The sequence below is a fragment of the Rhinatrema bivittatum genome, chromosome 9 (genome assembly GCF_901001135.1).
Source record: "Rhinatrema bivittatum chromosome 9, aRhiBiv1.1, whole genome shotgun sequence".
Lineage (NCBI taxonomy): Eukaryota > Metazoa > Chordata > Amphibia > Gymnophiona > Rhinatrematidae > Rhinatrema > Rhinatrema bivittatum.
In genome coordinates, this window is record NC_042623.1 from 122,689,766 (window position 1) to 122,703,128 (window position 13,363).

The following is a 13,363-nucleotide window of genomic DNA, read 5'->3' on the forward strand; positions in this document are numbered from 1 at the left end:
TGTACTTGAAGAGGACAGACTAATTGCAAACTATATATGACTACATATCGTAAGGTCACAACTAAGGCAAAAAAAACATATTTCTCCCTTTGTGTTGAGCAAGCTCTCAATCCAACCAAGAAATTATTTGAAATAGTAAATGGTCTGATGAAACCTTCACCACAACAGAATCTCATCACCAAATAAAAATTAATAGCAAATGATATTGCTGCTTTCTTTGACAACAAAATCAAGGACATTCGTCAACACCATCAAGACATCCCCCTCCTGGAGACAAAGATAAGTCTGACCATGCCATAACATACCAAAGATATGGGTTTAATTTACCCCAATCATGGAAAATGATTTCAAACCAACGCTAGCTGCCTTACGCCCAACAACCTGCACCCTAGATCCATGTCCATCCAAACTAGTAAAGCCAGCATGTGAAAGCCTCACAAACTGGGCAACAAAAATAAATTCCTCCCTCACTGATAGCATGCTCCCCACTAAAAAAAGCTGCAGAGTGACCACTTATTAAACTAAAACTGGGTCTAGACAAACCGGAAAACTACCATACAGTGTCAAATATCCCCTTCCTAAGGAAGTTAATTAAGCAGTCAGTAAGAACTGATTGGCTAGCAGATAAAAAGATGCCTATTTGGTGCAATAATAATTTGAAACTCATAAAAAAATATAATAGATTGGACTTTATGAAAGGAAAGAGGGATCTGGTGTATTGGCCAGTTGATAACTGGGAATACGTTAAATAATTTTAATGTTTTTAGCAAGATTGCCATTTACCTTCTCATCAATATTTTCAATGGCTTCAGCTGTGACACTGTATTATGGCTAGAAATATAGATTTGGGCTATAAGAAGGATAAGCTGGAATTGGAATAGATCTGTTTCAAAATAATTTCATTTTCCAAACAGCCTTCATGATTGTATACCTTATTAAATGAAACTTCTGTATGTAGCCGTATGAAGAAAGTGTGGGAGAAAGATTTGGGTTTGGAACTAAAGGATTTGGTCTGTATGTTGGGATAAGCCTCTTTGTGTCTTCCTTTCTAAATCTATTACATCAGGGATGGGTAATTCCAGTCATTGAGGGCCATCAACCAGTCAGGATTTCAGGATATCCTTAATGAATATGCACACAAAATATTTGCATACAACTGAAGCAGTGTGCATGGAAATCTATTTCATGCATATTCAATAGATATCTTGAAAACCTAAATGGCTGGTAGTCTTTGAGGACCAGAATTGCCACCACTGCATTAAACAGTTTTTTTTTGTTGCATATAAAGAAATTTGGACACCTGTAAAAGTAGCTATAATATTAAGAAATAGTGAAAATAAATGTTGGTCTTATCATAAAGAAATTGGGATCTTTTCTCATATATTAATGTACTCTTGTAATTTACAGAAATTTTGGTCTTCTGTTTGGGGCAGATTTGTACCATTCATTTCCAAAAAGAGTTCCATTTAAGCATTATATAGAAATATTTGGCTCTATATTCAGATCTGTTAAATAGTGAATAATCTATTGTATTTATTTTTACTTTCTGTGGCTGTCAAACTGGTTTTAATTTACTATAAAATTAATTTGGAATTATATATCAACATGTAGTGTAACAGTTTCTGGATTTTATATAAATATCAAGCTGTTGTAACTGAAAAGAATAGCTGGTTATTAATATGTCAGAAAGTTTGGGCTCCTGTGCATCACTTTGTAACAGATATTATACAGCACCGTGAGATATTCTATGCAATTGCTAACATTATTGTGGTTTTTTTTGTTGCAAACAAAAAAGTTTGAAATAAATAAAAAAAGGTAGGAGGAAGGATGTGCATTCTTTGAAAACGAATAAGGGTATTCTTGTTTTAGTTTATTGAAATCCAAAATGAAGAGATAGTGCCCCAGAAATAACAAACATTTTCAATTGCATTCATTTTTGGATCACATGGAAATCTATGGGGTAAGCAAAACTTCAGGATTTTTTCCTCTTCAAAGCAAGTCAGTGAATCCTGCGATATCACAGTGAAGGAATAAGAAAAGAAGGAAGGAGCAGAACCAATCAAAGTGAAGCATTTTTTTAAGCAGCCTATCCTAGCTGTCATCTTCATGGATTGACAGTGACTCAGTTTTTTCCAACCTGAAACTGAAAAAGTTTGCCAAGCACCATTTTAGTTCATTTCTGTGCTGACAAGTACTTAGCAAATGCTGTGGTATGCTTTTGAGCAACAGTGTGCGTGCTATCTGGGTACATTGTGCAGTCTGCCTGTGTCATATGCATGTGTGTGTTGAGAATAACGTGAGCATTAGCCCCTCTTGCCCTGGCATAATGGGTGCAACCTCATGGGCTGGGCCCTAAGGTTTGCGCCAATGGCAGGTGAGCGAGACTTGGCACGGGCCAGGTCATGACAGAGTCCACAGGGTTTTGGTGAATGCTGAGGCTTGATGGGAGCAAGGCAGAGACTGAAGTGGAGCAAGGCTGAAGCCTTAAGCTAGAAGTGGAACAAGGAAAGGCTGAAGACTTGGAGCAAGACAAGGCTTGACAACTGGACCGAAATAAGGCCGAAGTCAGGATAAGTGACCTTGTGCTGAGGCAAAGCTGAAGCATCTGAAGGGGCCTTTTATAGGGCAAGCGGCTGTGACATCATCCAAGGGCAGCGCAGCTTTTCTCGCTGTGGGCCTTTTAAAGGGCTCTACGTTGGGCGCGTGCGTGCCTAAGGAACAACTCGATGATAATGCTCCCGGCAGTGTCCTGCTGCGTGCACCACTCAGTGGTGTCTCGTCGTGGCAAGGCCTGCCGGCCTGGGTAAGTAAAGTCGTTTGCGGGACCTCCCAGCGAGTGGCAAGCATAACAGTATGAGTGTGTGATCTTTATTCCAATCTCTAGTCTCACTGTGTTTCTGTGTGTGAGTACTGAGTATTTAGAGTACAATAACATTATATATATATATATATTGTAAAAAAAAAAAAAAAACCAACCTTTTTCCCTAGGTGTTTCTAGTGACCGCATCAAACCGAATTCCATTATGCCACAGGGATTAAGAGGATGAGGGTCTAATACCACCAACAGTGGTAAAGCTAGAGGAATATTTTGCCTCTTCTGGAAGGGAGCTATTAATGCAAACCCAACCACTTCTAGTTTGCAGCATTACTAGCACAGAGAAGATCAGTACCTCCCCACCCAAGCTAAAGAGAATTTTTTTCAATCAGTGGGAACCGTAGGCACAGGCAGGGTTGAGCAAGAGGAAGCTGAAGCTGGAAGAGCATGTGTTGCTTGCGCCCACTATTTTCTGTGTTTCTATGATGCAGGGGCAGGAGAAGGCAGAAGCAGTGGAGGGTGACATTGGAGAAGCAAGTGCAAGGGCAGTAGGAGCAGTGCAGCCAAAAGCAGCCCAGCATTCCTCCCTGATTCATCCTGAGCAGAGTCTGCAGTAGTTCCTATGATAAAGTAGTGAGCCAGATGAGTCATGTCATGGATTCTCAGAATCAAAGGATATTGAAATCTTAGTAGCTAAAGAGATCCGAGGATCTAGTTACTAGCATAATATCCTCTAGGAAGCAGACACAAAAGGGGAAAGGCGATACTGCCGGGGCACTGAGAAGCCCCCAGAAGAGGAGGTAGTGAAGAGCATGAGAGATGCCCCTGGGTTTTTGGCTCTCTGTCCACCCTCAAACCCAGTGTCAGCACCCAAGCCTGCAGAAAGGGAGAGGAGATCCTGCAAGACATCCACGGTGTGGAGGCACTTTAGAGTTAAGGACCAGTTTCATCCTGACTATATTTATGCTTGTAATTATACTGTCACTGAAAAACCATGCTGGGTAGAAAAGAAATCTCAATCTATATGAACTGTTCACTCATCCATCAAATATTTCTGGAACTGAGCCTTACAATTACACTAAGAAAAATTAATGGAAGACCATCATACAGGGCATGATGTCATTTCTGCAGGATTTCACTATGGTGACGGGCAATAGGCTTAATTTAAAATAATTTCATTTTCCAAATAGGCTTCAGGATTTTATAACTTTTTAAAAGAAAATTCTGTACATAGATGTATAGGTATAGAGAAAATGTGGAAGAAGGATTTGTGTTTGGAATTAGATGATAGACAAAGATCTATATTTTGGGATAAATCACTTCATCTCTCTTTTTCTGCATCCATTACACAGTTGGTTTTGTTGCACATAGAAGAATTGGACACCTGTGAAAGTAGCTAAAATATTAAAAAAATAGTGACAATAAAGGCTGATCTTGTCATATGGAAGTTGGGACCTTCTCTCATACTTTGGGGCGGATTTTAAAAGCCCTGCTCGCGTAAATCCGCCCGGATTTACGTGAACAGGGCCTTGCGCGCCGGTGCGCCTATGTTCCATAGGCCTACCGGCGCGCGCAGAGCCCCGGGACTCGCGTAAGTCCCGGGGTTTTTCGAGGGGGGCGTGTCGGATCGGCGCGGCGTAGATAGGGCTGGGGGGGTGGGTTAGATAGAGGAAGGGAGGGGAAGGTGAGGGGAGGGCGAAAGCGAGTTCCCTCCGAGGCCGCTCCGATTTCGGAGCGGCCTCGGAGGGAACGGCGGCAGGCTGCGCGGCTCGGTGCGCGCCGGCTACACGACATTGGCAGCCTTGCGCGCGCCGATCCTGGATTTGCGCGGCTACGCGCGTATCTACTAAAATCAAGCGTACTTTTGTTTGCGCCTGGTGCGCCAACAAAAGTACACGAAGGCGCACTTTCTTAAAATCTACCCCTTTATTTTTACTGTTGTAATCGACAGAAATTTTGGTCTTCTGTATGGAAGTGGATTTGTACCATTTCTTCATAGCCATTAACATGAAGTCTTCTGCATGATTGAAACTCACCTGACAGCAACTTGTTTCAACCCTGTGCATCCCATAAGAGAAGTCATCAGTGAAAGTAATTGCATCAGGATTGATTACATCATGAAATGAAGGCCAACCTGGTAAAAACAGAGAGACGAAAAAGTCATGTAAGGCTTCGAGTATACTGTAAATATAGTTTTCAAAATAAAAGAAAACCTTTATGCCCACAGGATAAAAAAAAAAACAAGTTAAAAATAAGTATCTCTGAGTTGTTTAATAATTATCTCTTTTCATAAGTTTTATGGAAAAAAAGCACTTTTCAAACTGAGAGCAAAGGGAATGTGTTTGAAAGGTTCTGGCTCACCAGCAGCTGTAAACCCACACCCTTGAATCGTTATTCCCAATCTCTAATCCAAGTTAACATAACCTTGTATAGCATATGTGCATTCATTTTCACCTGCTTGGGAGCTGGTATAAATGTGCATGCATACATTTATGTCTATACTTTCAAAATCAAATGTGTACATGTCAATGGCTTCCCTGTCTGAAATCCACCCCCAGAAATGCCTCTTTCAAGTATGTGTAAAAGTAGGCTCAAAATCACTTCCATGAATACTTTTACATGCACAACTCCTGAGTTATTTTCAAAAAGCCCATTTCGGCATATAAAACAGTGTTTTATGTATGGAAATCCTTTTGAAAATCAGGTCCTTTATGTACATTATATTAAGACTTCTATATTTATTTATTTTATTTATTTAGGGTTTTTATATACCGACATTCTCGATATACATATCAAATCAAGTCGGTTTCCATATAACAAAACTGTCGCCGGTAAGGCGTTACATTAAACATGGTAAAGGTAAAGGGAGTACATTAAACAATAGACAAAGTATTGAACAGAGAACGTGCAGCATAACATTAAACAATCAACAAATTATTGAACAAAGGAACATAGATCAATAAATATTAAATATTAAACGTAAAAAAGATATATAAAATAAAATAACTATGGGAAGAGCATGAGCTAGAAAGCTGATGCTTCAAGAGATGGTTTTTCATAGCAGGTGGGTGGACTGTCCAGAAAAGGTCCTGAAGGTCCTAAGTGTATAAAGTCGGTAGTGGACTTTATATTGTGCTATTTTGCTCTTTGACCTGTGTTGAATTGTTTCTGCGATTCCGAATAGGCTTGTCGGAAGAGCCACGTTTTGAGGTTTTTCTTGAAGGTAAGATGGCAGGTTTCAAGACGAAGATCTGGCGGTAATGAGTTCCATAGGGAGGGCCCAGCAGTGGAGAGTGCTCGTTTTGCTAGCGAAGTTTTAATCGGGGGAGCATATAAAGAACCTTTATAATTATATCTGATGGGTCTTTTTGATGTGTGAAGGCGGAGTTGCGAGGTAAGATTTAGGTGAGCGCTTCCCATAATATCCTTGTGGATCATTGATAATGTCTTGAAGGTGATTCTAGCTTTTATGGGAAGCCAGTGGAGGTAGAGCAGAATTGGAGTGATGTGGGCTCTTTTGTTGGTGTTGGTGAGTAGCCTCGCTGCAGCGTTTTGTACCATCTGTAAGGGTTTTATGGACGAAAACGGAAGACCTAGCAGAAGAGAATTGCAGTAGTCTAACTTGGACAGAATTATGGACTGGACTACTAAGCGGAAGTCGTTGAAGTGAAGGAGTGGTTTCAGATTTTTTAACACTTGGAGTTTGAAGTAACATTCTTTGGTTGTGTTGTGAATGAAAGATTTAAGGTTGAATTGATCGTCGATGCGCACCCCTAAGTCTCTGACTGAAGGTGAGTGGTTTAAGGGTGGTATTGTGGATTGTGTTGAGCTTTGGATGTTGAAGAGTGTGTGGTTTTCGTCAGGAGAGATGATGAGGATTTCTGTTTTATTTTTGTTGAGTATAAGGTTGAGGCTGGATAGCAGGGAATTGATGGATAGTAAGCAGTTGTTCCAATGAGCCCAGGTTTTTTGGAGTGATTCTGTGATGGGAAGAATTATCTGAATGTCATCAGCGAAAATATAGTGCTTTAGCTTGAGACTGGAGAGTAGGTGGCAGAGTGGAAGCAGGTAAATGTTAAATAGGGTAGGGGAGAGCGATGAACCTTGAGGTACTCCTCTGCTTGATTTGATAGGAGGTGATTCTATGTTATTTATCTTGACTTTGTAGGATCTATTTTCTAGGAATGATTGAAACCAACTATGAGCTTCTCCTTGGATTCCTATATCTGATAGCCGCTCGAGGAGGATGTCATGATTTACCGTGTCGAATGCGGCGGATAAGTCGAGAAGAGCGAGGAGGTACGATTGTTTTTTTTCTAGGTTCAGGAGGATGGTGTCAGATAGTGATGTTAGTAGAGCTTCTGTGTTTTGTGATTTCCTGAATCCAAACTGAAAGGGGGAGAGTATATTGTTCTCCTCCAGGTAATCGGCCAGTTGCTTATTGACGAATCTCTCCATTACTCTTGAGATTAGGGGTAGGTTGGCTATTGGGCGGAAGTTGGCAGGGTCTGTAGTAGGCAAGTTGGGTTTTTTTAGTAATGGTTTCAGAATGGCTATTTTCAGTTGTTCTGGGACCTTTCCTTGAGTTAAAGAGCAGTTTATGATGTTTGCTAATGCTTTGGAGATGGTGTTGGGAATAGATAGTAAGAGCTTGGAGGGAATGGTGTCCAGTGGGTGAGAGGATGGTTTAAGTTTATTGAGGATGTTTTCAATTTCCAGGGATGATGGGGTCTCGAATGCTGATAAGCTGTATTTTTTGATGTGTGTCGGAGTGCTGGGAGGTATTGCTGTCAGAAGTTGAGTGGAGGTTGTGATAGAGGTGCTCTGGGGTGTAGTTGCTGTCGGCTGTTGGGGTGTTGTTGCTGTCAGCTGTTGGGTTGAGATAGTTGGGTTGAGATTGGCGATTGGCTTGAGGAGGTTGGTGATCTTGTTGTCGAAGTAAATTGCTAGTTCCAATGCTTTGTCGGCTGCTTGTTCATCTGGGATGATAGGTGGAGAGGGTTTTGTAAGGGATGATACAAATGAGAATAAGGCTTTGGCGTCGAATGCGAAGTTATGGATTTTTTTTGCATAAAAGTCTTTTTTAGCCTTGAGGATAGCCAATCTGTATGTGTTGAGGAGGGATTTATAGTTTAGCAAGTGTGGTTGTGGATGGAGATTTTGCGCCAGTTTGTTTTCCTTTTTCCTAAGTTCTTGTTTCAGAGTTTTTAGAGTCGGAGTGTACCAAGGGTGTCTATTGGCTTGTGGTGGTTTCAGAGATTTGGTGATGGATGGGCAGGATAGATCTGCAACCTCGTTTGTTATCGTAATCCAGGAGTTGATCACTGATGCTGTGTCTGTGAGGTTATATACAAAATATATATACAAAAATATATATACAAAAAACTAGAGAGAGTATACAAAAAGAGTAGATACAAAAGAGAGAGAACAGATAGATAGACAAAAGACAGAGAGAGAGATATAGAGATATAGATAGAAAGATATAGACAAAGAGATATATATATATATATATATATATAAATATATATATATATATATATAAATATATATACAAATATATATACAAAATACATATATATACAAAATATATATACAAATATATATACAAAATATATATACAAAAACTTTATATTGGTTCCCTTCCTATAGTTTTTTTAGTTTGCTGTCCATAATATATGGATACAGATTCTAAAATGTTAATGTGTTCTATAGGCTAAGATTCAAATGGATCTAGGCAGTCAAGTAAGGACTTAGTCAGACATATCAAAGCCTCTGAAAACTAACCAGACTGAGTGGCTAAATTTAGCTGGCCATATTCTGAGTGGACCAGGGCAGGATTAGGTTGGGACAAGAACATTAGAAAGCTAGCGCTGATTTTCAGCATTATCGACCTATCCTGGCTAACAAAATCTGCAACAACACACTTAAATATGACATGACATCCTGTCTCCCAATTGTAATCTTGAAAAAAAAAAAAAAGGTCCAGGCTGCCCTCCTGACAACTTCCCACCAACCTATAAAAAGAATGCAAACTTACCCCTCTCACTGATTTCTCCTCCCTCCCAGTTTTCCTGCTTTAAATATATATATTTTTTAATGCTCCCCCCCCCCCCCCGGTGATCTTCCTTCCATTCTAGTCTTTCTACCCTAAAAATTATTTTTTAAATGTCCCTGTGGCCACCATCTCTAACTACTGGTCTCCTTGTCTTGACACACACTTTTAAAAAATGTCCCGATGACCTCCTTCCCCCTCTTCCAATGTCCCAGCAGTAAAAAAACAAAAAAATAAAGAAAATGTCTTTATGGCTATTCCATTACCCTCCAGGTCTCCTAGGCAAATAAATTGAAAACAGCTGGAGGATTCCTCTCCCTCTCTCCCTCCTGTCCCAGAAAGGATATATCCAGGATCTTCTGAGTTTTCTTGCACAGTGGGGAGACCGGGAGGGAGAGGGGTGGCTGCTGGGACATTTTTTTTTAAATTTTTTTTTTTAACAGCCAGGATACCGATAGGGACATTTTAAGACATATTTTTGAGTGCAGGGATACTGGGAGGGAAGAAATATGACTGCAGGGACATTTTATTTTTAAATCTGATAGGGGGGAGACTGGGAGGCAGGGAAAGTGGTTATGCAGACATTTTTATTGTCAGATGGGCATGACAACAGCAGGTCTTTTTAAAAATATAATCTGGAGGAAAAGAGAGGGATCTTGGCTTGGTGGTAGTGAGGTTTAGAGGACTTAGGTCTAGATTCATCAAATTGCTATAAATATAGCAGAAATAGTGGTTAAGCTAATTTCCTGTCTACTGCATAGGCAATTTTCGTGAAGCATGATACATTACCATGTCATGGGTTGCGTGTAGCATCAGTACTTGGCGCATTATTTTATGTGGCCCATGTTGATTTATGCAGCACTAATGCACCTGAGGATGGCTGTCAACAATCAAAACCATTCCTTGCGTGATCAGATGGCAGCACACTCACAAGCTATAACAAAGGTGGCAATGTCATTCAACATGACCAGTGTTTTGACTCAGATCTTAAAAAGCATGCCTGAGCCTCCAACTGTGCCTTCCCGAGCATCCCAGGACTCCACATCCCGCAGCAGTCCCTGGCCCAAGAGGCGACCCAAGGGTAGGCCCCTTCAAAGACATGCTTCCCCCAAGTGACAAGCCAAATCATGGCAAAGGGCCATAAAGCAGCAGAACTGTTGGTATTTTATGTCAACTAACATGACTTGTCCAAAGAAGCCTGGCCGGTCCTCTGTATAGAGTTCCTGTGCTGAAGAAGCCTGCTGGGCCCGTCAACAACTGAATTCCTGTGCCGGCTAGATAGAAGAAGTCTGTTGGGCCCATCCTGACAGTTCCTGTGCCGGCTAGATGGAAGAAGTCTGCTGGGCCTGTCCTGACAACAGAGTTCCTGTGCCAGTTAGATGGAAGAAACCTGCTGTGTCTTGTCCTGGGGCTCCTGCCTGTTGCGTCCTTCGGTCTCAGGTGGCTTCGACTTCTGTGCCTCACCTTTCTTCCTTCTCTCTCCTTCACCTTGGGAAGATGGCTGCTGCCGCGTCTTCATGCCGCTCTCTCCGGTGTCCCCGGATCGGCAACGGCAAGCGCCATGATTTTCCTGAGAGCCTCCTAGGGTGCGCGCGTGCATGCCACCCATATCTGTATCCACGTCATGGCGGGAACCTTGGGGGCGTCCCCTCCGAGTGACATCATCACATCCTGGTATTTAACCTGCCCTTCGTTTGCTAACAAACTGAGTTAGCAAGGACTGGAATGCCTCCTGTCTAAGCTGCTCTGCCACTTCCCTGCTGCCGCAGGAAGCTCTCTCTGCCCTTCGGGGTAATTCTTCACTAACCTGGGTACCCGCTCCTCGGGGGCCCTTCTGCTCTATTTCAGGTACCTATTTTTGGATACCGGGAACTCACTCCTCGAGGGCCTGCTTTCCCTAATCTGGTGTTTGCCACTTAACAACTTCTGCCTGCCAGGACCTTCTACAATACAGCTTCTGCTTCAGTGAGTACTAACCTTTCAGTCTGTCTCACCTTCAGGGTTTACATCCGGGACCTGTCCCTGCTACGCCGCCCTGCCTATCACCTACTCGAGTGTGAGACTGGTCTCCTCTGCTGAGGACCCCTGGACTACTTCCCTGGGCTACCTTCACTGCTGCCCACCCCGGGCAGTACCATCAAGCTGTACAATAAATACTACTTCTCTGTGTCTGTGTGTATAGAGTCTAGCCTAGTACTGAGGTTCCTCACGGGGCTCCTCCCCGTGGGAATGGCCATCACTGCAGTACCCAAGCATCCACTCCAACACGTCATAACCATAACACTGCCTTCATGCTGCTGTGTCTTCTCCTGGGGCTCTTGTCTCCATGCTGCTGTGCCTTCTCCTGGTCCTCGGCCTCCATTCTGCTGTGTCTTCTCCTGGAACTCCTGCCTCTATGCTGCTGTGTCTTCTCCTGGTCCTTGGCCTCCATGCTGTGCTCTTTGTTCCTGGTCCTGCTGCCTTCTTGTTGAAATCTGCTGCCTTGGCCCTTAGGTTGTCCCCTTGATGCACTCTTTCAACATGGACTGTTTGGGGCCTTCTTGTTAACACATGGTTGAGCTGCTATCAGCTCTAACATTAGAGCTGTACTGTAGCTACTGGGGTGCCACTTCCACTTTCTATATTCTTTGCTGTAATCATGACTGTGCAAAAGGATAAGATAAGACTGTATATGTAATGTTGCCATTTGGAACAATGTATGTACGGGTCTACACTCAATATGCTGTTCATTTCAGTTACAATATCATGTACAATTTGAATCTTGCCCTTGCAGAATATGATTACCAAATATTTTGACTTACTTTCAATCTGTTGATGACATTTATTATGTAATAAACTGGTCACAGGTTGGAACAAACATTTTCTGGTTGTCTATTTTCATTGTATGTTTTTTGTCTTAAGGGTCGACTAAGTCAAAGGTTTGGGATCCACATGACCTTGCATGTTAGAGTGCCATTGGCCATTCCAACTAGGCACATTTCTAGCAGGCAAGATCATATGGGCTAGGGCCTACAACCCAAAACTCATTGTATGCTCCCAAGGAAGACAGCAAGAGCTAAACAGGAAGCTCCTTACTGTGGAGGTTCACAATTGGCTCTAGTTGCCTGCTCCAGAGAGCATACTCTTAACTAAATGTTGGGTACATGGGCATGTATGTGAGATGGGCACTAGCTAGCTAGTGTTCCCCTTCATATATAAGCCAGTGGAATAGGTATAGAAATGCTTGGCTGGAGGTGCAGTAGCTATGTCTTCACTCTGTTAGGAATCAATAGGTTGTATAGTTTTGTGCCGGTCATCGTGAGCTATAACAAACCATTGGTCTCTTCCATGGTGAATATATATTACCTCTGATCAAACAATGGACTTCTCTCTGCCTGTGGCACCAAATGCTATCATGATATAATACAGACATACATAATACATGATATAATTACAGACCGATATCCACCCTCTCATTTTTAGCAAAACTCACAGAAAAAATAGTGCAAACACAACTCTCGGAACATCTTGAAAACAATAACATTTTATATCCCACACAGTTTGGCTTCAGAAAGCACTACAGTACGAACACAATTTTAAGAGGATTCGACAATGGACAAAATTATGTTAGTTCTGCTAGACTTGTCAGCAGTGTTTGACACAGTGAACCATTCCATCCTTCTAGAAAGACTTAGAAAAATCGGTATAATAGAACATATACTTAAATGGCTCAAATCATACATTACAAATTGGTTCTTTCAGACTAAAATTAATAACACTATTTCTGAAAAAATAGAATTGGATACAGGAGTCCCACAGGGTTCCTCACCGTCAGCTACTCTCTTTAATGTATACATGATTCCCGTCTGCCATTTTCTCAGTGGACTTGGTCTCACACACTACGTTTATGCTGATGATGTTCAAATTCTAATTCCCATTAAGAATTCAATAGACGAAACACTCAGACTGACAGCGATGTAGATAATATGAAATTGAGTTTAAATGTTGAGAAAACCGAAGTCATATTTTTAGATCTGAGAACCAGCAATATCAAACCCTCATTTCTGACCTTAGAAGATAACAAGACGAGTATTGAAATTAGAAGTAATGCACGAAATTTAGGAGTGATAATTGATTCTGAACTCAGTCTAAATAAACATATTAATTTGAAACTTAAAGAAGGTTACAATAAGCTACAAACTCTTAAACAGTTAAAACCTTTACTTGATCACAATAACTTTAGAACAGTTCTTCAAGTTTTACTGTTCTCTAGTATGGACTACTGTATTGCTCTATTCTTAGGACTACCATAATCCACAATCCGACCATTACAAGTTCTTCAAAACACTGCAACACATATACTAACCAATACAAAAAAATATGATCATATCACACCGGTTTTGATCTTGCTACAGTGGCATCCGATACAATATCGCATAGAATACAAAACCCTCTGCATCCTACACAGAACAATCTATGGTGAAGGCAATGAATGGCTAAATGCCTCTATCAGATTA

General features: G+C 41.5%; 1 protein-coding gene and 1 long non-coding RNA gene across 7 annotated transcripts in view; one reads left to right on the plus strand and one right to left on the minus strand.

Annotated features, from left to right (window-relative positions):
* MSRB3 (methionine sulfoxide reductase B3) overlaps nt 1-13,363 on the minus strand; it is a 292,235-nt gene that overhangs the window by 17,222 nt on the left and 261,650 nt on the right. For all 6 annotated transcript variants that reach the window (XM_029615739.1, XM_029615744.1, XM_029615742.1 and 3 more), the window contains exon 6: nt 4,852-4,949. In XM_029615739.1, coding sequence (XP_029471599.1) covers nt 4,852-4,949 — 98 coding nt within the window. The remainder of the gene's footprint in view (nt 1-4,851; nt 4,950-13,363) is intronic.
* Nucleotides 1-13,363, plus strand: part of LOC115098798 — a 37,810-nt gene that overhangs the window by 13,375 nt on the left and 11,072 nt on the right. The window lies entirely within an intron of this gene.